This window comes from Thunnus thynnus, chromosome 16, assembly GCF_963924715.1.
Source record: "Thunnus thynnus chromosome 16, fThuThy2.1, whole genome shotgun sequence".
NCBI lineage: Eukaryota > Metazoa > Chordata > Actinopteri > Scombriformes > Scombridae > Thunnus > Thunnus thynnus.
In genome coordinates this window covers 17,633,967-17,660,398 of record NC_089532.1, presented here as the reverse complement: position 1 = coordinate 17,660,398, position 26,432 = coordinate 17,633,967, and the positions used below count along the sequence as shown (strand labels likewise).

Genomic DNA, 26,432 nt, shown 5'->3' with positions numbered 1-26,432 from the left:
CCCTCACTCTGCCTCGTCCTCTTCCCCCCCCCCCCCCCCCCGCCGCTCCTCTCTCGCTCCATCCCTCCCCTCTCCCTGGCTGGGCTCACAGCTCTTATCTCCTCAGACGCCCCACATTCCAGCGTTGCCGTGGCTCCCTGCCTGCATCCCTGGTCACGGCGATTCCATGGGTTCCCACAATCCTCAGCAGCTTGCTGATTTAGGGTGGGCAACTGACTCTCAGAGACAGGGGAGAGGAGAGGAACAGAGGGGTTAGGGGAAGACAGGGTGAGAGGGGATGAGAGGCAAAGAGGGTGGGAGACAAGAGGGGGATGACAAAGGGGAGGACAGGAAGAAAGTAAAGTAGAAACATAAAGAGGGCATGAGACAAGAGACTGAAAACCACTCCGATGTAAACATGCAAATACACACATATGTAACTGAGGTTAAAAAATGGTTGAATGATGAAGAACAGTGACAGAAACTATTCTGTTATTAAATCTGTAACCCAGAATACCTAAGTCTACTTTGGAAAAAAGGTCCAAAAAATATTTTAAAAAAACAGAATCTTTATTGAAATATTTAAACGGTAGAAAGCAGAGTGACAGTTTTCCTTTTTTTTTTATACAAGAAACCGAACCATCTGTGCTACAATGGGTCGACTCTCATCATCCAGCCAGCTGACAGCCGCTAACCAGGCCTGCAAATGGAGAGGGCAGATTACATTCTGAGAAAACTACACATACACTTACTGTCCTCTGCTTTCTAGTGGCATCTTGAACAGCAAGCTCCTCCAACAGTGCTTTATAAATCTTCTGAAAACACACTGGTTTGACCTCTGATTAACAAATTTTCATGGCACAACGCTCATTAAAAGCTGCATTGTCTAACTGAGATTTCAGATCCTGAGAACATGTCAAAGATATAAATGTAGTGTTCAAGTGACTCTGGTGTCACATTGTCTTTCCAGCAACCCTCACAGGGCTAAAAGTCTATTTTCCTGGGAGCTGGTGGTCTCGCGTGTCTACGTGTGTCCCTGCAGTTTGCATGACTTTGTGCTTGTCGGATGATCAAAGCACTTTGCTTTTCCGTGTGTCAATCTGTTTATTGTCTATGTTTATATGTGGTTCCGGCAGGGCTTGGGTAGAGATTTAAGCATGTTCACCAACACGCACATGCACGCACATACACACACACACACACACACAAACAAACACAGAAACGAACCTCTAAAAGGGTCTCTGGCATTGTGACATTTCACATTTCATTTAAATCCATGAGGGATTACAGCCCTCCCGTTAGGAGGGAAGAGAGAGAGAGAAAAAAAAACACACTCATGAATCCATTAGTTTTAAACATTTAAAGGACCATCTAAGATAGACTGATGGATGGATAGAGGGGTGGGTGTGTAGTGCTGGTGATGTGGAGTGAGGACTGTGTGGCACAGCACAAGTCTGTCCTAGATTAAACAGCGGCTCTAATCCCCCATTTCTGCCCCCTAAATTGGGTTTCCCTCAATCTCTGCCTTGCCAACCTAATGTGAGAAAAAGAGAACTAGAGCAGCGGCTGAGGCAAAATAATCAGAATGTTAAAAGCTGTGAGAGCAGAAGAGAGAGAGAGGGAGAGAAAAAAAAAGAACGAGATGTAACGATAAAGCAATCGAATGGGCGAGTTTAAGGGGAGCACGCACAGCTTGATTGGGGTCAGTCAAGGCTTCCTGAAGTCAAGCTCTGTCCCTGGTCAACTGTAAACATCCATCCACTGAAGCATGGCTCAGTACTTTTAACTCCATCTTTTGTGCAGAGTTCTGTACAGACCAGTACTTCTGCATCAGCTTTCCCCCCTCAGTCAAACTCCCAACTCAGAAATCCAATTTGGCCATTTAGAGACCACTACATCATTCAGCATCCCACTGGAGCACCACCTTTTAAGCATAAGAAGAGGCCTTAGACTTTGTCCCCTTCGCCTCACACTTCAGTCAAGCTCGCGGCACACTCTCAGGGTGCCAGCTCCGTGTAGGTCTCCCTGGATGCTGTCATGGGGTTCGCCTCCGGCTCTGGCGGAGCTTGTCTCTCTCTTTGAGCAGGTGAGTAACAGCCGAGCGTATGGCTGCTGCCTGGGGATCCGTGGGTTCCTTCTCTAAGTAGAGACTAAAGTGCTGGGTGCTGCAGGTCAGCAGGCTGTCTGGACTGTAGCCCCGGTGACCTGAGCGGAGCAGCCTCTCGCAGGCCAGTGCCAAGTTCTTGTCCCAGTTTGAAGGGTAGTCTGAGTGGGCCTCCACAATCTCCTTATACAGCTGCCCAGCAAACACACACACACAAACACATGTACACAGACAGATACAGACACACAATTATAAAAGCAGATGTTACCAAAAATAACAAATAAAGCTGCTGAATATGCCATACTTTGCCTTGTGTGATACTTTAATCTTCTCCATTATTATAAATGACAGTACTGTTGCATGTTTGTTGAGGTCAGACTCACAGTGTAAGACAGCTCAAAGAGGCGAGCTTTCCCCTCTCCCTGCATCCTTTCTGCCAGGTCAAACAGAAAGAAAGCCGTCTTCATCCTAAAACAAAGCACGCAGGCTCAGGGCTAAGTGCTGGATGGATGAGCCATGCAGATCCACACTCTCAGACGCACCACTCCAATGGAGTGATTTATGTAGATGCCGCCACCAAATAGAATGTACATGTAGATGCTCTACCACACAAGACTGGTTTATGGAGATGTTCTAGCAGGCTAGTATGCATCGTGACGCAGCTTTTATCTGCAAAGTATACAACCTCTCAAAAGAAGAAACCAGTGTCTCCTGTAAAAAGTTTACTGTACCTGGCTTGCCACATCTCCTCATTAGCCACACGCTCCCAGGACGCAGGATGGAAACTGTTCACACATAGAACAAAAAAACATTTCTTTATCTAAACAGCCTCAGGCGTTAGCTTGTGCACAGTTCCACTAACTATAAATGATTATTTATGTGAATATATTGTTCCACCCAACTGTGCAGGTTTTGATACACTAAACATCAATGTTTGCTGCATAAACATTAAATGACTGAGCAACAATACCAGCTAGCACATTAGACATGGAGTAAAACCACATCTCCCTTTTTTCACTTTGTTGACTGTAAACACTTGACCTCTTCTTCAAAAGAATATTTTAGCAGGGTTCCCGAGCTAATATTTGGCTTGTGGGCATCGACGGACACGCTTGTCGTGAGGGTGCGGGAAATAATGTCACAGTATTCAGCCGTGGATATCTGAGTGAATGAAGGGCTGCTGGCAACAGCAACAGAATATGGAGCTTTGACTAATTCCACTTTTGACACAGTTATTGACAAAACGCAATAAGAAACTCATTATTTTTCATCTTCAGTCTCATTTCAAATGGCTGAGAGCCTAATGTCTTGCTCTGGTGGAATTCACAAAGAGCTGGATCACAGCATGGAGAACAGAGGACAACCTCACTGAGGGGAGCTCTGTGGAAGGACGACTGAAGACCACAGAGAGAAGCGGCAGCAAGGAGATCTTTTCTGCTTTTGGTGACAAAATAAGCAGTTAGGACTCACTGGTTGGGTTTTATTATCTTTCTGTGTCAATATTTCTAGTTTTCATGCGAAGATCATGTCTTGTTTTAAAGAACTTGCCAAAGGATTCATCTGTTTTCTTGGCAAAAAGGACAACAACATCTTGCTCATTTTGAACCCCTCAAAACTCAGTAACTCATTAAAAACTTATGCTGCGTATTGTTCAAACCAACAAAACTTAATTTCAAATTCTAGTTGAGATTCAAAAGTTTCCAAAGATATCAAATCTGTCTGGCTGAATTTGGGGAAATGTATATAAAATGATGGCCGAGCCATCTAGAATATTTCCATTTGACCGATTAGTGCAGCCATAAAAAATAACATTTCTGAGGTTTGAATATTCTGACAATTCTGGCAGACAGTGTGGATTTTTTTTAAGCCTTAAAGCTACTTGAGAGGAAAGAAAGTGTTGTTTACGTGTGCACCTGTTGTGTGGCTCACTCCAGTTGTAAATGTTGCGAGTGTGATGGGCCCACTTTTCAGGGTGAAACTGCCTCTGAACGGGTACTAAGTAGTCACACACACCCAGGGGCCAGCGGGAGAAGCTACGTTCCCAGCTTGGGTCTCCATCAGACAGCCCGATGCAGGCAAACACCTCCCTCCTACAGAGAAACAAACACAAACAATCAGAGAGAGGCTTCATACTGCGCCCTTCCACAATTATCTCCCTTTCCTCTCTCACCTCAGGTAACTGCTGCTGATGAAACACATGTAGGCTGACTCAAATACATTTCCTCATCCAAATACCTTTGAGCATCCCTCAAACCATGTGCTGCTCACCGAAGGCTCGGGCCCTGAGGGTTAATCCCACAGGTCAGTGTTGCCCCGCTGAGAGACAGGCATGTTGGCCTGGCAAACACTGCCCCCTGGTGGGCTTGGTATTAACAGGTCTCCTGCCAGTTTCTGGGTCTCAGTTACTCCTGGAGGAGTGAGTGATGAGAGCAGGGAGCAGCAACGAGTGCGCTAGAGACTATTTAACCAAATCAAGCAGATTAGTCGACTTCTGTAGTTCATCAAACTCATTTTATGGCCTCAACAGTTCTATGGGCTTATCTTCTCCCTGCACTCACCGCTGTGTCGACCATTCCACTGATCTCTGCCTCATTAGATCACCCACTTGTTCATTTGGACCATTGTATCCCTCTCAATTCATTCTCTCTCTCCATTTGATACCCTTTTATTTATCTGTTCAGACCATCCTTTTATTCTCTCTCTGCTCTCTCCCTGTGACTCACTGTCTGTTGTGGGACAGGAACTGCTCCAGACTGAAGGTGTCTTTCCCCTCAGGGTGGAGAGGGTCCCACCAGTGGCCAGGAAAGTAGACCCCTGGGTGGTGCTGCCCCAGCTTGGCCACATACCAAGTGTATGTCATCATCTAGAAAGAAGAAAGAGAACCGCCAACTCCATTCAAGTCTTTGTATCCAGTGTGATTAGCAATTAAAGAATTACCACACAGTGTACAATCCGGTTAAAGAGAAGGATTTATTGACTATCTTAGTGGCTTTCACTCCATGTTTGACGTTATAAGGGAGTGTTCTGTCCTTACTTTTCACTAATTGTTTATTTATTATTTATTACATTGCTGTTGTAAAGCCCCTTGAGATTGGAATATTTATTAACGATGTACGTAATGACGACATAAAACACTCATAGGTATCAGACAGACAAGGTACATTGACATTTTGCTAAAAGATATTGTTCGCCACACTAAATCTATCTTTTCCGAATTTTATTAGGTCTTTCTTAGTTGACAAATTTCTCGGCTTATAAATGTTTTACAATCGTAAAACAAGCAGTACAATAATTTCATTTTATTTCTGTTTTTCTTGTTGTCCATGGATGATTCTTGTTTGTATACCTTAATTGTTTTCTTTTATGATTATTCTTTGGGCATTTTTTCCCTTATCTGGTAGTTGAAGAGACAGGAAACATGTGTAAAGAGAATCATGTAGTCCATCAAGTAGTATGTGTCTTTATAGGCTATTGCGCCCATTTATACCTACATGTTTTACTACTCGATCTTAACTGTGTCCTTAGAGAACCTTTTCTTCTAAGTAGGTTTTTGGTTCTGAAATTAAGATGTTCTTAACAAGACTTTATTCTTAGTGCTGCTTTCTAGTAACATCAAAACTAAACCACAACTGTTCTGGACCCAACATAGACAAGACATCTGCGAAATTAAAGCTCTGACCTCCTGGTCGACCAGGCATACATCAGGCCGTACGTTCTGGCAGTAGTGTAGGTAGCGGAGGGAGTTTCCTGGCAGATCTCCTCTGGTCAAGATCATGGAGTCTGTCGGGATGGAAGCTAAAAGCTCCCTGCCGAACCTCTCCACCACACTGTTTCTGCTCTGGTCACATTCCCTAGGATCATCAGCGCACACACCATCATACTGTATAGCATCATCAAAACAGCAGTTGTGTTTACTTGCTTTTAGAAGGGCAAGTGAGTGCATCCTTACCTCTGCTCAGAAGTGTGTGTGATGTGTGTAACTGCGTGTATGTGAGTGTGTCCCTGTTTGTAGGTATGCTTTCAAGGTGCTCTGAGGGTAAGTTGTCAGTGCCCCCACCCCTTCCCCTCTGCAGAGCGCTCTGGCTGCCTATCTAATCGTGGGGAGACAGGTGTGATGGGTCTGACAGCACAGGCCATGCTCTCTCCTTGATCAAAGCCGCTCAGTGATGGCTGTCTGGCACTCCCCGGCACTACGCTGGTGTAATCTGCCTTCTCGGACAGCTAACATCTCAGACTGAGCTCTGTGAGTGGAATCTATGTGCTAACCGTGCCTCTCTTTAGCCCCTACCATGGGGTGAGCAGAGAAAAACCTGACATGTGGAGTTCAGACCTGCGGTATGAAGCGCAGAGGAGAAACAAATCGGGTTGACTCAGGGAATACTTATGCATGGGGATTTGAGAAGGAACTAGAATGAGAAGGGAGTTTTTATTTCACTTTAACTTTTCTACACTGAAGTAACTTGGGACACAGGAGTACTGTAAAGTGAAAGTTGATCAAACTTGATCAAACCTCAGCAAGCATTCACAGAGATTGTACAAGAAGTAGCAGCTTTTATGACAGGGCCACCAAAAGAAACACAAAACAAACCAAACAAAAACTACAAAAAAGCTGCAACAAAAGATCAGTTTGAATTGAGAAACTGATGAGAAACATTTTTTTGTATGTTTCTTCTGCCAGGTTGAGTGTTCTGTGATTACTCTCCTGTTGTTATATCTCTCTAGTGGGAGATAATAATAAATAATGTTATGTCTTTTAACTTTTTACTCGATTCCTGACTCAACTTCATGATTTTTCATCACATCCTAAACCAAGTATGCTAACTTTGTGTGATGCTCACCTGTGATTAGTGTGCACCATATGTGCCAGCAGAGCCATGGTGAGGACCCAGCCTGTGGTCTTCCACAGCCCCCCATGGCCCAGCCTCCTCTCCAGCCCAGTGTGTGTCCTGCTCAAGCCGAGGCCTGCCAGCACACACACTGCAGCATCACTCTGGAGCCAGAAACGCTCAACCTGCAGGAAGTGAGCATACGCATTTACACACACAAACACACACACACACACACGTGATTCCTGCAGCTTTTTTTTCCTCAGCCCAGTCTCAGGTCCAGTCATGGATCTATTCCAGGATCAGCTTCAATAGGTACTACTGTTTAAGTGCTCTGATTTCTGAAAGCCTGTTCTATCTGTATGGACTTCTCATATATAGAAAATTGTGCTGTGATTGCAACTGTAACTCGGTCCATGAGCACATGTTTACATGACCACAAGTAAGTGAAAACAACAAAGCAGAGAGAAGATGGCAGAATGAGCTGAAATTTTATATCTCACCACTCCAAGCAGTAGAGGTCTACTGATGTCCAGGTTGGCTCTCCAAGCAAAAAACAGTGAGTAGACCAGCAGCATGGCAGTGAAGAGCCAGGATACTGAGCAACACGTCCTGAGACAGGAAAGTTATTCACATACTGCATTAAAATATTAATATTTACAGTACTTTTCATTATCAGTATACAAATATTGTTCTACTTAACTCTGGATAGCCATGTCCATAATTTAAGCCTCTGTCTGGTTATTTAATAAAAAAAATACTTGTTTTGAATAACTCCATAAAAATATAAATGCAGGGATGGAGATCACAAGCCCGTGAGCAAATGTATACATGAGCCAGCTAAGAGGTGCATGATTGATTTTCTAATGCAGACTGAGTCATAATGAGCTGGTGCCAAGCGCTGAATCACATACTCATTACAGTACAGCTGTAAAATGTACTTATACACTAAAAAGAAAACACGTTACCCTTATGGCAATGACAAATCATCATCTGAACCTGAAGAGACACTTCCAAGCCACAGAAAAATACTTTTGATTTTCCTGCCAACAGATTGATATGACAGTCTCCGCTGGCTGGTCACTAAGTCAGTCAAGCTTCCCTTTATTTTTGTTTTCCTCACATTAAGCACAATAGTTAAAAAGTAAATGCTGACTTTTGAGTAATAAAATGTTCTTTAATATTAGGTAAATTAGCGTTTGCATGCTTTCATTTTGGCATCCTATAAAATGACCTTGCTCTTTTTTTTTTTTATCTGTGTGTTTGTAGCCAAGTTTATCAAAGTGCCCCCCAGGAGAAGGGGGAAGCGGGGGGTGGTCGATGCCCTACAGAGCCCCAGGGTTTCACTAGGCTTTATCAACTCCACCCCACAGACTCCCGCAAAGGCAACACTGTAATGAATTACTGGATCACGCTGCCACATGCGGATACATACAAGCAGCGATTTACTTGTACACACACAAACATGTTTTTGAAAATCCAAAATACACATCAGCCCTTCTTGATTTGACTGTGGAGCGATGCGACAGCTTGACAGTTAGGTGCCTCAGTGTTTTTTTGTATTCTTTTTTTCTAAGATCAGCATTTTGTCAGTGGTTTTGTTCGCTGTCTTTTACTCCAGGGGATTAGATTTGTGGTTGAAGTGGCTGCTGAGATGCGAGTGTGACAGAGTTTGATGTGTTGCATCCTCATCCTACCTATCCCATGAGGAGAGGAGGAGGCCTGTTCCTGCCAGCACCAGAACAGGAAGGGAAAGGTCTGCCAGGCAGTGGTCCAATTGGGCCCTGCGCACACACACAAGCACACATATAAATATATATGATGGACACCAAAGACAAACTCAATTACTCTCCCTGCTACTGAACTCAAGGACACCAATTATTAAATGCCCTCCATCCCTTATCAAAACAAACTCCTTGGACTCTGCGCTCCTCCTTTCAATCGGATTGACAGATACGAATGACTGTGTCATCCACCCCCTGCTGCCCCATCCTCCCCTCACAGCGCCTGTCAGTCACAGAGCGCTTGCTCAGAGCACAGAGATAGTTTCCTGCCTCTTCCTTAATACCCATCTCTATTTGACAGCTTATTGAGTCTCTATATCTCCCAATGTACACTATGTGTGAATGTGCTCACAAGCGTGTGTTTGTGAGTGTGTGTGTCAGCTTCTCCAGCGGGTTTACGTCTCCAGTGCGACATGCCTGTCATGTTCGCCTCTCTTCCCCATCTTGAAGGTGTGCTTGTCCATCAAGCAGCAGGGGTGATGGGAAGGGGTGGGTGCCTGGCAGAGGGGGGGCTGGTAGTGGGGGGTCTTAAGACGCACACGCATCCCCATCCCGTCAGCTGGTGAAAGATACCAGGAGTGGGATGACTGCAGTGGTGGTAGCGAGGAAGCAGGGGAGAGAATCGGGTGGAGGAAGTGGGTGGGTGGGGTGCTGGAGTGGAAAAATACAATTTCTCCAGCTCTATTGCAGTGTCTGTCATCACAGCTTGTCACGCTTAAACACCAGAGCTGAGTGATCATTTCAAACTGCTGGAGAAACAGAACACAGCGATTTGGCCCTCTAAGCAGGTTCAGTTCTGCTTTGATGGGAGAGAGTGGAATGGGTAGAACAAAAGCTGCTGGAGAGAGAGAGAGAGAGAGAGAGAGAGAGAGATGGGCTGCAGAAATGACTCTGGGCTCTCAGAACGGATTGGTGTCTTTGGTTAAACCTGTGTAAAACACCAGAACCGGCGTGAAGAATGGTTGGGTCCTTCATCTCTTGAACCACTTGTGCCCTTCACTGTATCTCAGATCAAATCCCAACATTTCTCTCTATTGTTACTTAACTACTCCGTTTTAGAATCTACAGTCTTCATAGACACAAAATGCTACCAAGGGCAAAGAGATTGCCTGAAATCAATGATGCTAGTGCTGAAACAATGAATCAATTAAGTGATTAGCCAATCAACTTAAAGATATTGAAAATGAATCAACAATTTGATAATTGATTAATAAGTCATATATCAAGCGAAAACAAAACAAATTTGCTATCTTCAGCTTCTCAAATGTGAGGATTTGTTGTTTTTTTCTGGTTTATAGTAGATCTTTGGGTTATTGGAAGAGCTATTTGAAGACTTCACTTTGGACTATTGGAAACTGTAATGGCAATTTTTTTTACATTTTTATACACTAAATAAATAATTGATTACTCTTATAAATAACCAAAAGATAAATCAATAATTCAATTATTTTTGCAGTTCTAAATGACACAGACAGTTTTATTTTCAAATGCAATGTGGGATATGCAGACCAAGGAGATGAAATGCAACTTCAAAGAAATGTGATTCAACAATAAGTACAGCACAGTGTGAACTAAGTACATGCAATGAGAAACTTTTGTTCAGTATTTCACATGTGTTTAGTCAAAAAGAAAGATAAAAAAAAAACTGAAAAAAGGCCACACAAACTCACTTTAACATTGTGGTCAGGTTCACGGAGTTCTCTGTCTTTGCCTGCAAACACAAAAAAGAGAAGACAGAAAGGACGAAGATTAATGACATGATTAGAACTGAGTGTGTACATAGTAGTAGTAGTTTAAATATAGAAGGGCAAGCGGGATGTACCAGACTGAAGGTGCCATATTCAGCCCGCAGCAGGTGGGTCAGCAGGCCTGACAGGGTGGTCTGGTCCCCCCAGCTCCAGCGAGCTGTGTTGAGGTAGGAGGAGATGGGCAGGTAGATGTACGGCAGAAAACCCAGCAGAAAACACACTCCCAGAGACACAAGGATACGCAAAGACAGCTCCTGTTGACATAACATGCATTACAGTACTTATTTTCATGTTCCCCAAAATGGATGTAAAATTGACCAACATTCGAAAAAGCTGCATCCCAAGAAACCATGTTTTAGATTTTTTGTTGTTACACATAACCAGGTATTTAATATATATTAAATTGCTCAGATGTGTAATACAAAGTACTGTATGTTCACAATCTTTCTTTCTCTTAATAGGCTATCTTTAAAACTAACAGACACTTAACTTTTCTTACATTTGAATGAGACACGGAGCCTCACTCTGGATGACAAAGAAATTACTAGAGTTGGAATCAAGGAGGTTTTTTCAGAGAAATCTATATACATATCTGTCAGAAACACTACTCTCAGGTTTCATTCCATTTTCTTGGATAAACCGTTTCCATTCATACAGGTACATACGTATTTAGAAGTATTTCTACTTTACAGTCTGTAAAGTCCAAAATGAACAGATGGAATCTATAATTATTGACTGCACACAGCTGAGTGTACGATTGATAACTGCCAATTTTATTGCCTTTACAATGTGTTTCTACGTGAGATTCTATAAATAAAGCCCTAGTACTTACCCTATGAGAGTAGAGTCTGTGAAGGACCCAGGGAATGACGACCAGTACGTAAAGCACCAAGGTGTGCTGGTTACAGAGCCCCAAACCACAGCACAGCGCCCCGCAATATGAAATCTGACAAGGACAAGCAATCCAGTACAGCACTGTGAGTTCAAGCTGAAGTTATCTTTGCAAATCACATGAGGAACGATCAGAAGGAAAATGAAAGACACAAGTCATCAGTTACCTTCCTCCTCTGAGAGGCGTTTTCAGCACAGTGAAAGCTGGCCGTCAAGAAGAAGAGCAGCCCAACAAAAAGGTTGTTGAGAGTAAAGACCTCTGCAACCATGGACCACTGCCAGGTCAGCCTGGAGACAGCGAAGAGTCCTCCAGCCAGTACTGCGCCGGGGCCGGGACCTGCCAACCTGACAGTGAGGGAGGAGAGGTCAACATTATTATATGTTATTATAAAGATTTGTGGAGGAGGATCCTATGTTTACTTAAAATCACATATCTGGTTCTAACCAAACTACGGATTCAGGCGCTGTCTGGTCAACTAAAATGCTGTTTTAACTTTGAAGACATTTACACTTTTCTAGGAGGTCGATGCAATCTTCAAAAATCATTTGAACTAAAAAGAATCTAGAAAACATTTTAATCTATTCAAATATACCAATCCTAGTGTTATTTTATTGTTTTTAGTCCATTTTAAAGGCTACAAAACTTCAAGTTGTTTTTCCAGTATTATATTTGGCCTAACTTACACTGCAGTGACACAAAAAACAACAAAGTCAGCAGCTTCACACAAAATTAAAATTCTGCAGTCAAAAAAAAGCCACCACTTCCCCCAGACTAATTTGGGGAGCCATTATAATCTCCCCGCAACCCAAGTTTGCTTCTCGGACAAGACCTTGAAAAACACTCTCGGTGAATTGGGCCATTCATATATCATGAGAACTCCCTCCCCGGCAGCCGGTTGATCTCGAGCAGACTGGCACAGAAACCATCATGGTAGAGATAGCACTTTATCCTCAGCTTCTTAAATATAATGTGTGCACAAAAGTTTTCCCCCCTTCCTCCTCTCCTGTACTGTCTCCATCTCCTTTGCGGTAATTGAAGCAAACTTGGGATAATCTGTCATACGCTAAGACCCACCACTTACTAAAATGAGAGACAGAGGGGGAGAGAGAGAGAGAGAGAGAGAGGCGACAAATGATGGGGAGAAGGGAAAGAAAAGAAAAATAGTGCAGAGAAGTGTGCGTTAAAGGGGTGAGACAGTGTGCGGGATGAAGGATGAAATATAGAAAAAGGAAGAAAAAAGTTCAAGAAGAGAGAGGGGAAAAAAGAGAAAAGGGAAAAAAAAAAAGCAGCCCAGTCCCCGGCATGCTGGCTCTGAAATATGAGCAGGCTCGACAATTAGGGAAGTCAGGCAGTATGGCCCTTTCCGCCATTGTGTGGAGTGGCTTAGAGTCCTCATCAGCCTATCAGCTAACTGACAGGCAGAGAGCTGCTCTATTCAGCACCGCAGATACAAGCTGCAGGCCAAACGGCTGCCAGGTCCCTTATGACCCCACAATCCCTTGCCGGTGACAGCTTCAAGCTCCATAGCAAATTAGGCGCTCTCACATTACAATCGCAGAAGACAGATTCCATTAACGGTATCTGAAATTGAGTAGAGAGCAGGCCCGTTATCAGACCTGACTCATAAGCACCGCCATTAATCACAAGGCATGATACCATTTATACATTTCCAGCTCTCTGCCTGCCGCTGTGATAGTCAGCCACAAAAGGCCTGATGAGACTTAGGCTAGGGGAACAATGGAGCTTTCTGAGGAAAGCGCGGTAAATCAGGAAAAAAAGGAGAGGGAGAGCGAGAGGAGGGTAGAAAAAAAAAAAAACTCTTGCTTGCTGACTACTTCCCCTTTTTTTTCTTGGGTTTTCTCTCTCCTTCTCTCCACTATTTTTCCTCTGTGTTCAATGTAAGGCGAGCCTGGTGAATGAGTATGTATATATGTGTGTGTATGCGCACTTAAAAGAGGGGTTGGGGGGAGGGGGGAGGGGGGTGGCGACTTTGTTGATGGGGTGTCTAGGAGTGGGTCTTAATAAGAGATAGCAGCGTCTTTCTCGCTGCACCGCTCCAGGAATTAGTTGTAACTTGAAGGAGGGATGAAGAAGGGTGGGGGCAAATGGGGACTTTTGTTGAGGTGCAGAGACCCCCCGCACCCATAATTTTACCTCCCTGCATGACAATTAACCCATAGCTCGTACACCTAGCAGGGGGGCTGGTTTTGAGGTAGCACAGGGTGCGGAGCAGTCGTGGGGGTCCACGGACAGGGTTATTACACCAAGTCTGTTCTGGCTTCTGAAGCCCCGCCTGATAGCCAGGCAGCACTCGTCACTGTTCAGAGACGCGCACACACACACACACACACACACACACACTCTTCTTCTCCGACTTCTTTATTCTCCCTGAGTGGCTGACAAATCTCTCTGTTAGAGCTTGTCAGTCTGTAAGAGCCCAGTGATGTGTGTACAGTGTGGCTGTAAATGACCTGTCTGTCTGCGTGGGACCACCTGGGTCCCAGTCAGCCTCTCAGCCTCTCCGCAGCTCATTCTCCTGGCTGGCTGCTCCCAGGGCGCGCAGATAAAGCAGGACACATTCTGACACCGATGTGGCCGTGTTCCCTGTTATCACCACTCAATGCGGTGCAGGATGCTGCTGTGCTGAAATGTTGTGGCTCAGTGACAATGGCCTGGTTGAGACGTGGCAGGAGTATAACACGGCTGACAACGAGACTATTCTACCCTGAACTGATCCACCCTGCCAAAATTTCTATGTCATCACTTGGGTAATTAACTGAATGACAAATATTATGCATAAAGCCTGAAATGAGGCACAAATTTGGAAATAATGTGACTTAGAAAATTACCAATAATTCAACTTTTTTTCAACTAAGAGTATACATAAGGAAGAAACATAAGAAAATAGGGAAAATAAGAAAAACAATTTTACACGCAGGTTCAAAAGGAAAGATTAAAGGTAAATAAAAAAATAATAAATGACAATGACACAACAGGCTCTGGTAAGCAGTGTCCTATTCAAGGACACAACAAAAGCTCAGTACAATCACTTTGAAGTGTCAAAATGGGACCTGCCTCATTTACCCTCTCAGTTCTACAGTATAGGCTAGAGACGTGCCAGCACCAGTCGTCTGTGCTAAATAACAGCACACAAAAAGCCTACACCAGCACTATACACTGAATGAGGCTTCACAATGGCGTTGGCCAAGGGAGCCACTGTCACACACCACCCCGGGGACCAGACAATACCACAGCTGTGCCATCACGGATCAGTGCTGTACTGTTCTCTAACCGAGTGGCGGTTTGGGGGAGCAGCGCTGGAAGAGAATCACACATTCCTGAAGAGGGTAGAGAGCCCGTAGAGGAGGTGGCCTGCTCGAGCTGAGGCTGAGGTTTCCAGCTGGCCCTCGATGACACCCTAGGGGTCTCCTCTGGCCAGGATACCAGGCAGGGTACTTAGTAGCTATTATATGACAGTGGTAACTCTCTGATGCATTGCTTTGAAATTTCAAAGCCAAGCAGCAATTGATATACAAATTTAAGCGTTAAATGATACGATATATACAGTATACATGTCAAGAAATCAAAACCTTATTAAATAAAATACTTCAATGTGTTTTAAAGCTAGTCAGTGTGTGGATTACAGCTGTGCAATATTTTTGTATTATTGATCAACTTTCAGTGGAAATGTATCATGACAATACAATCGTATTGTGTTATCATTTAAAAAATGTTTTAAAAAGGGGCATTAGTAAGAATGTACATAGTTCAGTTTACAGTTGTATAATGTCATCTGTAACTCTGGAGGGAGCCTGTAACAAACTGGAGGCGTGCAGCTGGAAAGATATTTACCAGACTGGGAAGGTTTAAATAAAGATGCTATTGAGTTGCATTATGGGAAATGTAGGATACAGTGTTTTAGGGTCTTGACCCACACTTGAAACTAAAAGTCAGATATTGCAACCTCTGCTGCTTTGATTCTGATGATTCTTTATGTATGTATGTATCTCTTGTAAGTCCACAACTTTGTGGAAGTGCATTACTAAATAACTGGAGTGCCTCTTTAAATCAATTATTTCAGATAAATTTCAGGCAAATATGAACAAAATTATATTATGTTATTTAAGTTTTTATTTTCAAGTGAAGAGCATGACAGTGAAACATAATTTAATGATATTGATCTCAGCCATATCACCCATACTTTTTATGGATATATTATTGATATTGCTATATCATATGATCTTGAACTTTTTAGGCTGCTCTACCTAATTGAAATACTCAATGAATTCCTCATTTTTTAAAAATTTGTTTTGTGTGAAATTATTTTTTGAAAGACCCAAAGGTTAGCACTAAAATAATATTACATTATCAATATTGAGGTAAACAAATCTAAAACCTTTAATTGTGTTCAGTATTGAATCAGCATACTCCTTTTTTCCTAACTGACTTTCCAAAACAGTATATCTGAATCTGGGATGCCACAGCCTAATTTTAGGCCAATCACCAAACCGGGCACTTCACTGTCTTCCCTGCCTCATCCAGAGTGTGCAGTAAGGATGCTGTCTGAGCGAACAGAGACGAGGGTAAATAAGGGTCCCAGCTCTGCCGCTTAGACACCCCTCCTCCAGGAAGCGCTCCAGTGCTCCAAGTGCGTGTAAAATTAATCACCACAATTCTGCTCAAACAATGCAGCCACTGACATGACAATTTCTCCCAGAATGCCATCTTAATCTCCACCCAACACACAAAAAATTACAGGAAGAGGGAAAAAAAAAAAAAACAATTTACAAAAACCCTGTGTTTATGCAATTCACTGAATGCCATTTTTATTGCTGCTTTTTCCAACAAAGTCATTAGGCACACACCAGTGATACATAAATGTTGCTGTATAGATTCCATTAACTAATTCTGGCTGAATTGTAATTGCCGAGTCTGATCCGTCTCCGTGCCTGGTGCCTTATTAAGACTGCCTGTGGTGGGTGAGGAATGTAATATTGACGTCCGAGGCAGACACAATCTCAGGCCCACGGGCGAAAGGAATATTAAACTGGTACTGTATTCTGCTGTCTATCTAGCCCTCCTCCCTCCTCCTCTCTATCCACATCCCGTAGCCAGTAATGAGGAAATAACATCTTCATTAGACATCTGTTTAACTGTATTAGAGGATGAGTCCTGGGGGAACTATTGGTCATGCTGAGGATGGGGGGAGTAAAGGGGGTCTGTTGGACTACAATATGACGAATGAGATACTGCGGAAATGGAACAAAAGGTCCAAAGATTGGAGCCTTTTAAATAGACAAACCTAAAATTGTCTTCTGCATTTTCAGAAGAAAACAGCAATGGGTGTATTCTCTATTGCCACTTGGGAGGAAGATTTTATCTGACGATAGCAGATGTGAAAGGGAGGGGCAATCTTGCCACCTGCAGGGAGAGGTGAGTGCATTATCCAACAAAACTGCTCAGCTGTTTCCAAGATATCACAAATCGCGTTTAAAAAAAAAAAAAACTATGCAAGTGGCTGCAAAAAAACAATCCACCCCACACATTGCTCCTGCCTTGACCCCAAAAATATAAACACAACCCCACCCCTGTGGAAAAACAACCCACTTGAATGGGCAGAGTGGAGCAAGGAGGGAAAGCATCATCAGGACCATATGGTGGAGGTCCTTATAAGGAGCTGAAGACGCAGCACAAGGCAGGGGATGGCACCACGCCCACCCTCCGGTCCACTGAGGTATCAGCTGTGCCACATGGGCCAGCTCCTGGTGGGGGAGCCTTTCGCAGGTGTGCATTTTGTTTCGAGGGCCGCCAGGGAAAGGGGAGGCCAGACACGTTTGGTGTGCTTCAACAGTCCCGTTATGTAATCATGTGATCAAACAAAAAGTGCTGATGACTGAGCGTTCCGAGGTTGTTTTTCTGCTCTGATGGCTGTCATCACGCTAACGTGTCTGCTCCTGGTTTCATGGGATAAGCTCGGAAATGGAGAGAGATTCCTCTCAGGTAGCAGAGATTCAGAGCAGCTTTAGCAGATAAACTGTGAAACGAGAGAGCACAGAATACCGAGCTGTCTGGATTATCCCGCTATGAAGGGTGCATTCCTCTACAGACTCATGGCTGAGGCCTTTAGCATTCCACGGGCCAAATGTTTCTTTCTGTGAACCTCCAAGTGCAATCGATAGTAATTATCATTACGTCGACCATCCTCAAAGGCTTGTCAGGCCATGGTGTGAAAACATAACAAGACATGCAATTTGGCCATCAAACCATATGATCAAGCCAAGAGAACTGTAATTGACAAATCAAAGGGAGGCTAAGTGCTACATTTAAACTTATGCAAGAGAGAGAAGTGGCTTCCAAGCCTATCAACTTACATTCCCCCACATTAAACACGGCAATCTGGCCGACTAATTTAAATTGATACATCAAAGGCTTGCCATGTTGGGTATATTCCAGATGAATTTCAAGGTCTTACAATTTACTATTTGAGAGAAACTGCCTTCAAGTACCCGTATTAACTTCAATATATTTTGCCATCTGAAAATAATGACACAAAGAAATGATTTGTTTGGGGGGAAAAAGTCTACTTCTTAGCTGATGCAAACCTCCAAATAAGAAGTAGCGAAAAAGTTTATGTGGGTCTCAAAGAGACAAAAGTAACAAAAGACATTAGAGAAATTAATTATGTTTGAGAAAAGAACTAGAGCGAGAGCAAACGGATGTCACTGCAAGGGTAGAGCAGGTATGAATGACTGTCAATTGATCAGTTTTGGCATTTCATCTGAGAGACTGGCCCGGTCAGAGAATCCCTGCCGGGATGTGGCATGACTTCTGTGCCAGTCTTCTTGATATGGTCAAAGCACCCAATGCTCTCCGTGCCAGAACCAAGAGAGAGGTCTTGACCATCCGGAAACCCTGTACCCCTCTCTTCATCTTTTAGCCCTCTCCACTCACCAGGCCAACTCTGCCAGCTGATCCAACAGCCACAAGCTCATCCCAAACTAGACCCTGAACCGATAATAACAAAAACCTTTTATGCTTATTTTTCAAATTGAAAGCATAGATTATACATTCATACTTAAGAGCTTATATGGTGTGACTGTGTGCTCTGGCTGAAGTCCTCGCTACCCATCAGCCCTTGTTGGGGGGGTGGGTGGGGCTGGAGGTCCTCATAATGACTTTTGATTTGACCATAATCCAAAATTGGATCTAAATCCCCAGAGATTACAAACAGGGCTACAGTTAACATGCACACTGTAAGCTAAATATCACCCAGACTGCATGGATATTTTCTGGCCTCAAAATAACTGTCTGTAAATGTCTGGCCAAGAGCTGAGTCCAATCCTCCAATTGACTAGTAACTCATCAAATGCAAGACTAGAGGGGGTCAGAAAGGAGATAAAGCCAAACAGTCAAAAAAAAGCACAGTGTTCCTTCGCTTTCTTTCTGTCCTTTCTTTATTCTTTCCCTCTCCAATGTCCTGTACTGTCCTGGGCAGTGTGGTGGTAGCCGGCAGGTTCTGATTCACCTCAGAGGATCAGTAAGGTAGGGTATGGTCTAAGGCTGATGCAGTCTGGGCTTAGAGCCAGTCCCCAGGGGAGCACTTCCTGCATAGCCCCTGCCCTACTCCAGCAGGGCTGACCCTGTAAACTGACCTTCTCTGGACCACCTGCCACCTAGTACAAACTGGCCAAGCACACAGGAAATAGGCCCTGTACTGAGCACCTGGGAACAAACACACAACTCTTTTCACCTGTTTCTCCCCCACTATCAATGAGTCCACGTAGCCTGCCAAAGAGTACAGCAGGTAGAAATTACATCATATTCAACAATTCCTATTCTAGGAGAGTAAATTCAAAATGCCCCACTATGCATAAATAGTGACAAAAAGAAAAAAATGTTGACACTAAGCTGCCACCAACAATGCCATGTGGAAAATTACTAAGATCAGCAAAAGAATGATGTAAGGTAGTCCAGCCATCCACGCGAGATAAACACACACACAAAGAGCGAAGGGGTAAAATACTCCTTACATGATGGGGTCAGCAGCAGGCAAAACTGCAGGGTGGTACATGGCAATGCAAAGAAAGTAAACTGTGCTCATGACTGAGCGAGGGGAGAGGTGGTTGAAGAGAGGAGAGAGGGAGGAGCGGAGTTAGTGATCCTGTTCCTCTCAGACCCAGGAGGCAAGAAGGGGGAGATTAGAAATCGTGCTATGTCAGGATTGGGAGCATGCTGGGCAATGGGGGGGCAGGGGAACAGGGACGTCAGGGTGGGGGTTGGAGGGTGCGATAATTGTGATATACATACACACACACGCACACTCACAACGGGTGGCTGATGGGTAAACAGGCAGGGCAGGGTGGTGGGAGGGAGGAAGACGGCTAGGCTCTGCTCCTGAATACTGAACAGAGGATCAGAGACGCCACTGCCAATCAGTCAGGACCCAAAAATACCACTCTCTGTTCCAGACAGCATCAAGATGCAAAAAGTCAGTGGGGGAATGTTGAAAAACCTCCTCCACTCAAAAAATGTCTTCCTCTTAATATTACTCCCCTTGGATGTTTGACTTTTACTATACAAATTGATTAGAGAGTGTGCTCAGTTCGTCACGAGAAGGCAGTTGTCTGATTTCTCCACAGAAGAAGGAAGGCGTCTCTGTACATGTATGATATGCAAGTTTGAGACATGCAAAGACTAACAAGATTTTGTGACATCACATCCAGTGTAGAGGCAGTCATGAGTGAAAACTAGACAACAAAAAATGGCTTCTACGGGAATTATTTTTACTCAAGCACTTTACCTGAAGTCAAAGCACAGTGATAGCAGAGCAAAAGAATTACACAAATACTCTACATCATAATATTTTCATGTGCATACCTGCAGACAGTAAAGCAGAGGGCACCACAAGCTGCAGCCCCCAGCAGGCTACTCATCAAGTTGACGCTGTGGGCTGGCGAGAGTGAGGGCAAAAGACAGATTGACAGGCGAGCTAGTAGGGTGAAGACAGGGTATCCTGGAGGATGAGCCACCTAAAAACAAAATGACAAAGTAAGAAATCCAAATCCAAAGACACAATAAGAGATACATTCACAGCACCAAGAGAACAGCACATAAACCAGGTATGATTCACTGAAAATGTGCTTCAGCAGGTAGCATGCTAAGAGGGCGGATAGTGCAGATGTTGTACTTTGTTTTGAAAAGATATAGGAGTGTAAAGAACTGGGGACAAATGCTAGACAGACAATATAGGAGGGCACTAAGCAAGAGTGAAAGTGAAAGAGTTGTAAGGATGTGTTATTTTCACTTGTCCTTCCTGACTGAGTGGCAAATCTAGCTGCTATTCTGCCTTCAGTGGGTACCAGTAGTGCTGTGCTATAGAGCTGCAGTAATGGAGGAGAGTCAGACACATCCCGCCTGGTCTGACCGCAAACTGACTCTGCTATGATACAAGAGCCCTCTTCTCCCTCTCTCCCTTCGTCTTCTCACTTTTTTTCCTCTGGCCTCTTCCCAAGGACAGTGCAGCTCCCTAGAGTCTGTGGTAGAGCACGTGGTGCTCGCCAGCCCCAGCCCCCAAACCACCTCCGAGCCGCAGTCATTCTCGCCTGGGGGATCTCAGCAATCACAGCAATTAGCCGCTAAGTCTCCTTCACCCAGATAAGGGCTCAGTCATTAAACACAGACTCATTCCCTAGCACTGATAACACGAGCTACGCAGGCGGGGAGAAGGGGCAGCTCTTCAAATGAAGACAGAGCTGAAAGGTGAGAGTGTGACTACCTCACTGGTCACCTCAGATGCAGCAAATGCTCTTTGGCTACATTCAAACACGCAAAAAAACTTCACCCAAAACTGAGGGAGGGATTTGGGGTAGAACATGTAGGTCAGGAGAAGCTGAGGAGTAAAAGAGAGGGAGTTAAGCAGAGAGTAAGAGAAAGAAAAAAAGATAGCAACTCAGCAGGCAGCTTAGTGAACTCAATGGTAGCATCAAATTGTCAGGTAACTCCACCAAAATGAGAACGAGTTATGAGTGCGTGGAGGACGGACTGTGTGGCCGTCAGGAGTGGACAGACATGCAACTAAAGGACAGCTGAGGGACAACGGCCAAAGGGAGGAAAGGGAGGCAGAACTCTGGGGATCAGAAAGGGGGGGCCAGCGGCCTGGGGCCCAGGGACGGCCTGCAAGGCCCTGGGGAGGCCTGAAAGGCAGACAGGGAGGCCACACGGACTGCAGCACTAACGGCAGGATTACTGGCATAGTGACACCGACACAGCCTCCCTAAAAGGATCACAGCGGCGTAATAAACTTTATTAAATAATAAAACTTATTATAACTGTTAACCCGATTTAGTTCATTCTTCGCGGCTTACACACACACACAAAAAAGAGGGGTGGATATAATAAGCCTTATACCGTACATAAGGCAAAGCCTACAAAAGCCATCGCCTTACCATTGACTTTAATTGGATTTGAAAAACGGGTTGCAAATTATAGCATTCTCTACTTGCAACTTAGTAAAATAAGTGTATAGAAAAGAAGGGGAAAAAACCTGTGGACTGAAAGTAAATTAATCTGCTTTCTGCCCATGCTTAATTAAACTTCCTTAATGCTTATAAGAGTTAATGAGTGAATTGATTAAACAATACAGCTAATACTTACCCCCAGCTCACAAGCAGTGGTGATCAGTTCTCCTGTGGAAGAGAATAGGGCAGGAAATTAATGTAAACCCAATAATTATTATTAAGAGACAAGTCTGCTCCCAAAGTTTTCCCAAATCAAATACTTGCACTGGGGTTTTGCATTAATTTGCCAGGATCAAAACCTGCAAATCTTCCCAGTGTGACATTTCCTAAGCGGCACGCTCATTCTCTTCATCTCTCGCTTCTCCCCTGATGCCTCCCTCCCCTTCTCCAGCACATACACATAGATATAAACACACACGCACACACAAACCATTAGACTCCCCCTCCAATGCTCTGTCACACAAAGACACACATATGCTGATCTGAGAATAATGCTTCCAGTCCCATCCTCCCCATGCATCAGGGTCCTTTCCCTTCCTCTTTCTTCTGCCGCTCTACGTGCCTCTCGCCTGCTCCCACACTCCCAGTGTCTCAATGTCTCGTTTAGTCCGTTGGGCACAAACAAAAAGCCAACGTTGGTGACAGTCACAGAATGAGGTAAGCTGTAAAAATAAGAGCCCGTTGCACAATTTCTTGACAAGCTCTGTGTGAGGCGCAGCACAAAGTGAAAAGAAAACCCCTAAAAGCTATTTGAGGAAGCTTTAATGTATCTGGGCACAAACCCATTTGTGCCAGAATACACCCAGAGCGTTTCAAATTATACTGATTTCTCACCCAATGTTTGCATCTCCCACTCATGAAAATTGAAATTTGGTTCAGATTAAATGACATTGATAAATGTTTGGGTTCAAGACAGCTCCCTCTACTGGTACTAGATGGGTAGTCCTGCATCTCCTCCATCCAACAGAGCCAATGGAACAGTGGCCTGCCTCGTTTCCTGCATCAAGACGGACAAGGATACAGTCTATTATTGCAGTTTTACAGTCTACAGTATATTATATGTAAGATGCACTACATGCAACCAAGGAAACAAATTACATTAAATAATTAAAAGGTTTTTAAATTAACTTTTTTTAAAAGCTTTGGGTTAAAATAGCTCTCTAGGGTTACACATCACACTGGTTCAGAGCTAATCAAACATTAAAAACAACAACTAAATATAGCTAGTTATTTTAAGTCCAAGCAACTGTGAGGGTTTTCAAGTATTCAAAATAAACAAAGAGAAACTTACATTTGAACAGCAGGAACGCCAGGACACCAACCATTATAGAACAGAATGGCTGAGTTTCAAATGGCAATGGATGCCTCACTTATTTTGCAACCTTGCCGATACAGTGAATTATGATGCCTAAATTTCTGCCACATGAGGAGCCCTAACTCTTATCAGTTTAATGGACCATGAAGTCAGAACTCCTCCACCTGCACAGCTTAAATGTTTTCACAGCTCCATTTCACCTGGCATGAGCCGCCAGCTACCTGCCATCATTTTACATCACACTTTCTCATCCTTCATCGGGTTTCTCAATTTCACTCATTTTCCCTCAGTAGTGGCACACTTTTACACCATTCAACACAGAAACTCAAACTAATACTGAGCCAAAACATCCATCTCAGTGCCATATAGATGCAGTTCTGCAGCCCCAATACTAAAAAGGGAAAATATAGACTCAACGGGGTAGCAGCAAGGGTGCCAAGAGTCTTTGTGATAGTGGAGCATGGGCACCCACACCAGTCTTCCCATAATCCCCATCATTTCCACACTCCACATTCCTAGACAACAGCGTACCCGCGGGGCTGCGCTCAAGCCTCTCCAGGGCACATCACACCTAAAGAGATTAGGACACAGAGACGGAGACCTGGAGAATTCGGAGGGTGTTCAGCTGGCACTATCAGAGCGGGCATCCTGCACCGTCCCTAAACACTGTGGAGAAGGGGCTGGCCATTTTTTCAAAGGCCCTGTTCGCTAGACAGCAGCACAACCAGCCGGGCTACTCAGCGCTCCGATTGCCTGCTCTCTCCTCATCTCTGCTCGCTCATATCTGGCCGAGCTTTTCATATGCTTTCATTCTGCAAATGTGCATTCCCTTTTGCAGCTTGTATGCCAGAGCAGTGCAAACCTAACAAGCAGAGCCTTCATGCCCTCAAGTCCACATTTACAAGTTTGTAACCTAGCTATCACTTCTAAACACTGTTTGTAATTGAGCAAGGCATTCCTTCATAAACTGCATTACAAGAATGTTGGAAAACACACTGGCCTACAACATGTAAAGGTGCTGAGTGAAATACATTTTAGTCCACTGATAAGACTCCTTACAGAACAGTGAAAACTTAATTTATGCAGACACACATAAAAAGGCAAGGACTGTCTACAATTCTTTGGCATTACAAATGGTGTTTATATTACCCACCATGGTAGTGCAGTGAGTAAAAAACGTTTTGGCACTTATAGTTTTACTGTTTTTTTTTTTCCTCCTTACAGCTCCTGGAAAAATTTAACTTTTGACAATGTAAATTTTCTGTTAGTTTATGAATGCACTGTTGCAGTGCAGGTGACCAGATGGATCATATGGACAAAATTATCATTATAATCATTGTCATAGCATAATCTATAACGATATGTCTCAACATGTACAGAAGTATTACAAATAAAATGTTAAATTCAAGGTAATCCAGTGGGTCAAATATTCATTATAAATATCCAATAATATTTTATCCTGAAGCAACGGTTTAACATTTCAGAGAATTCTCTGATCACATACTTCGTGCTATCACAAGTAACACCAAATTCCCTCTAAAATCAATATCTAAGTAACTTATAACATAGAAAATAAACTTTACAGTCCCATCAGGGCAGAATTGGCAGAAATGTGTCTTACTTTCAGTGAAGACAAGAAACACAGTAAAAAAAAAACAAGATTAAACACATCACAAATCATGAACAATACAATATCTCAAAATCAAATGGTAAAGCGATAACTTTGTGCTGTGTGTTCATTATAATCATTGCACATGGCACAAAAGACCTCTTGTATATCTTACTAGAGGTATATATAAGTATAGTGTCATCAAATGGGTATTGACTCAGATGAATTTACTCTACAGGGCAAATGCAGTCTCTTAAAACATATAACTCTGCCTCTGACATTAAATCTTCAGCATGAACTAGACTCAGATATACTTTCATTCACTTGATCAAACTCTAGAGTAGCTGGTCTCACTGAGTGACTTTGAAAATATTAATATAGGATCTATTAACAGCTCACTAAGAAGCCGCCTTTCATTTCTTTAATCATTTGAAACTTGTATTTTAAAAGCTAATGTTTCTGGGTATTAGTGTTTTATTTCCCTGAGAGCTGAGAGCTGAGAGCTTTATGCCCGTGATGTTTTCACAATTTGGGGGTTTTTCAAGCTGGTGTACCTGCACCTACTGTACCTGCAGTTCCCGTTGACGTATAAAGAGGAACAGCAGCAGCAGCACCACGGACAGCTACATAAACAAGGCTCCACACGATTGGCTGCCCGGCAACACAACAAAGCCATGTGACATAACCGGAGGAACATTAGCATTAGCTGGTTAGCACCAACCTGAGTCTCCACCGGGGACGGTCCTCTGCACACAAGGCACATACAGGGCGGCGACACAAGCGACCGTAGCGCCTGTCAGTATCCAGCTTCTCCTCTGCTCCACAGACATCGTCCTTCCTAAATAAAAACAGATTTGTTTTCACACATAACATCCGTCGAATAACTAGCGAGCTAACGTTAGCATCCATACATGTTGAGCACTGGAGAATGTAAATATGCCTCTAAGCTATCAGTTACCTGAAGACCGATGTCAGACTAGAGCTGAAGTGAATTCATATGATACAAATTGATAATTTAAGATTTTAGCGATTTTATTTGTGCCGGCTTAACGCTTCTGTTCCCTCGGATGTAACGTTAGCAACCCAATTCACGCCGATGAGCTAATCTCGCGATACTACGGGGCGCGCCGTTCAACAGTCAATTAAGTAGTTGTGATACTGCACACCATGGACGTACAAAAAGACCATCCATGCTGCAGATAGATGAATGCTATAAAAAGCTATGAGTCGCAGCAATGGATGGTGGAAGATGAATGTTCTTCCCTCTTACCTGTGATAGTGAAAACCCTCGTTACTACACTTCCTGGTTCACTGTGACTCAGGAATGAAGAGCAGTGATTTCTCTCATCACCTCTGTACGCATGGTTTTCTGAGGGAGTGTCCACACCTATTATCTGCACTGCACAAGCACAACGGCTGTTGTTTCTTTACACTGAGTTTGTCTTAAAATAATTAATAATACTCAACCTTTTAAACGACACTTTAGCCTTGGTGACATTGCTTTCAGGATCACTTATACTCATTCTGACTTTTTGGGTGTAAAATTTAAAGATTTACCATTTAAATGAGACCAGGGTTATGACTGTAAAGTCAAAAGGATTGAAGAACAGTAACCTGCTTATTTTGGATACATTATTGTTGGGCTTTTGCACAAAAAT

At 43.6% G+C, this 26,432-nt stretch overlaps 1 protein-coding gene across 2 annotated transcripts; it reads right to left on the bottom strand.

The window, feature by feature from the left end:
• Positions 1–528: 528 nt before the first annotated feature.
• Positions 529–25,890, bottom strand: tmem260 (transmembrane protein 260). 2 transcript variants are annotated; one of them, XM_067614249.1, is made up of 17 exons: positions 25,733–25,890; positions 25,496–25,612; positions 21,987–22,018; positions 20,211–20,362; positions 11,500–11,677; positions 11,274–11,387; positions 10,516–10,695; positions 10,364–10,404; positions 8,607–8,693; positions 7,413–7,521; positions 6,922–7,094; positions 5,763–5,934; positions 4,807–4,946; positions 3,997–4,173; positions 2,815–2,868; positions 2,467–2,551; positions 529–2,275 (listed from the first exon to the last, which is right to left on the bottom strand). In XM_067614249.1, exons 2-17 carry the CDS (start codon positions 25,602–25,604, stop codon positions 2,015–2,017), a joined length of 2,064 nt encoding a protein of 687 aa, XP_067470350.1. In that variant the 5' UTR covers positions 25,605–25,612; positions 25,733–25,890; the 3' UTR covers positions 529–2,014. The 2 variants fall into 2 exon arrangements, with proteins under 2 accessions (XP_067470350.1, XP_067470351.1); XM_067614250.1 differs by having other exon boundaries at positions 25,496–25,608.
• Between the last annotated feature and the right edge of the window lie 542 nt (positions 25,891–26,432).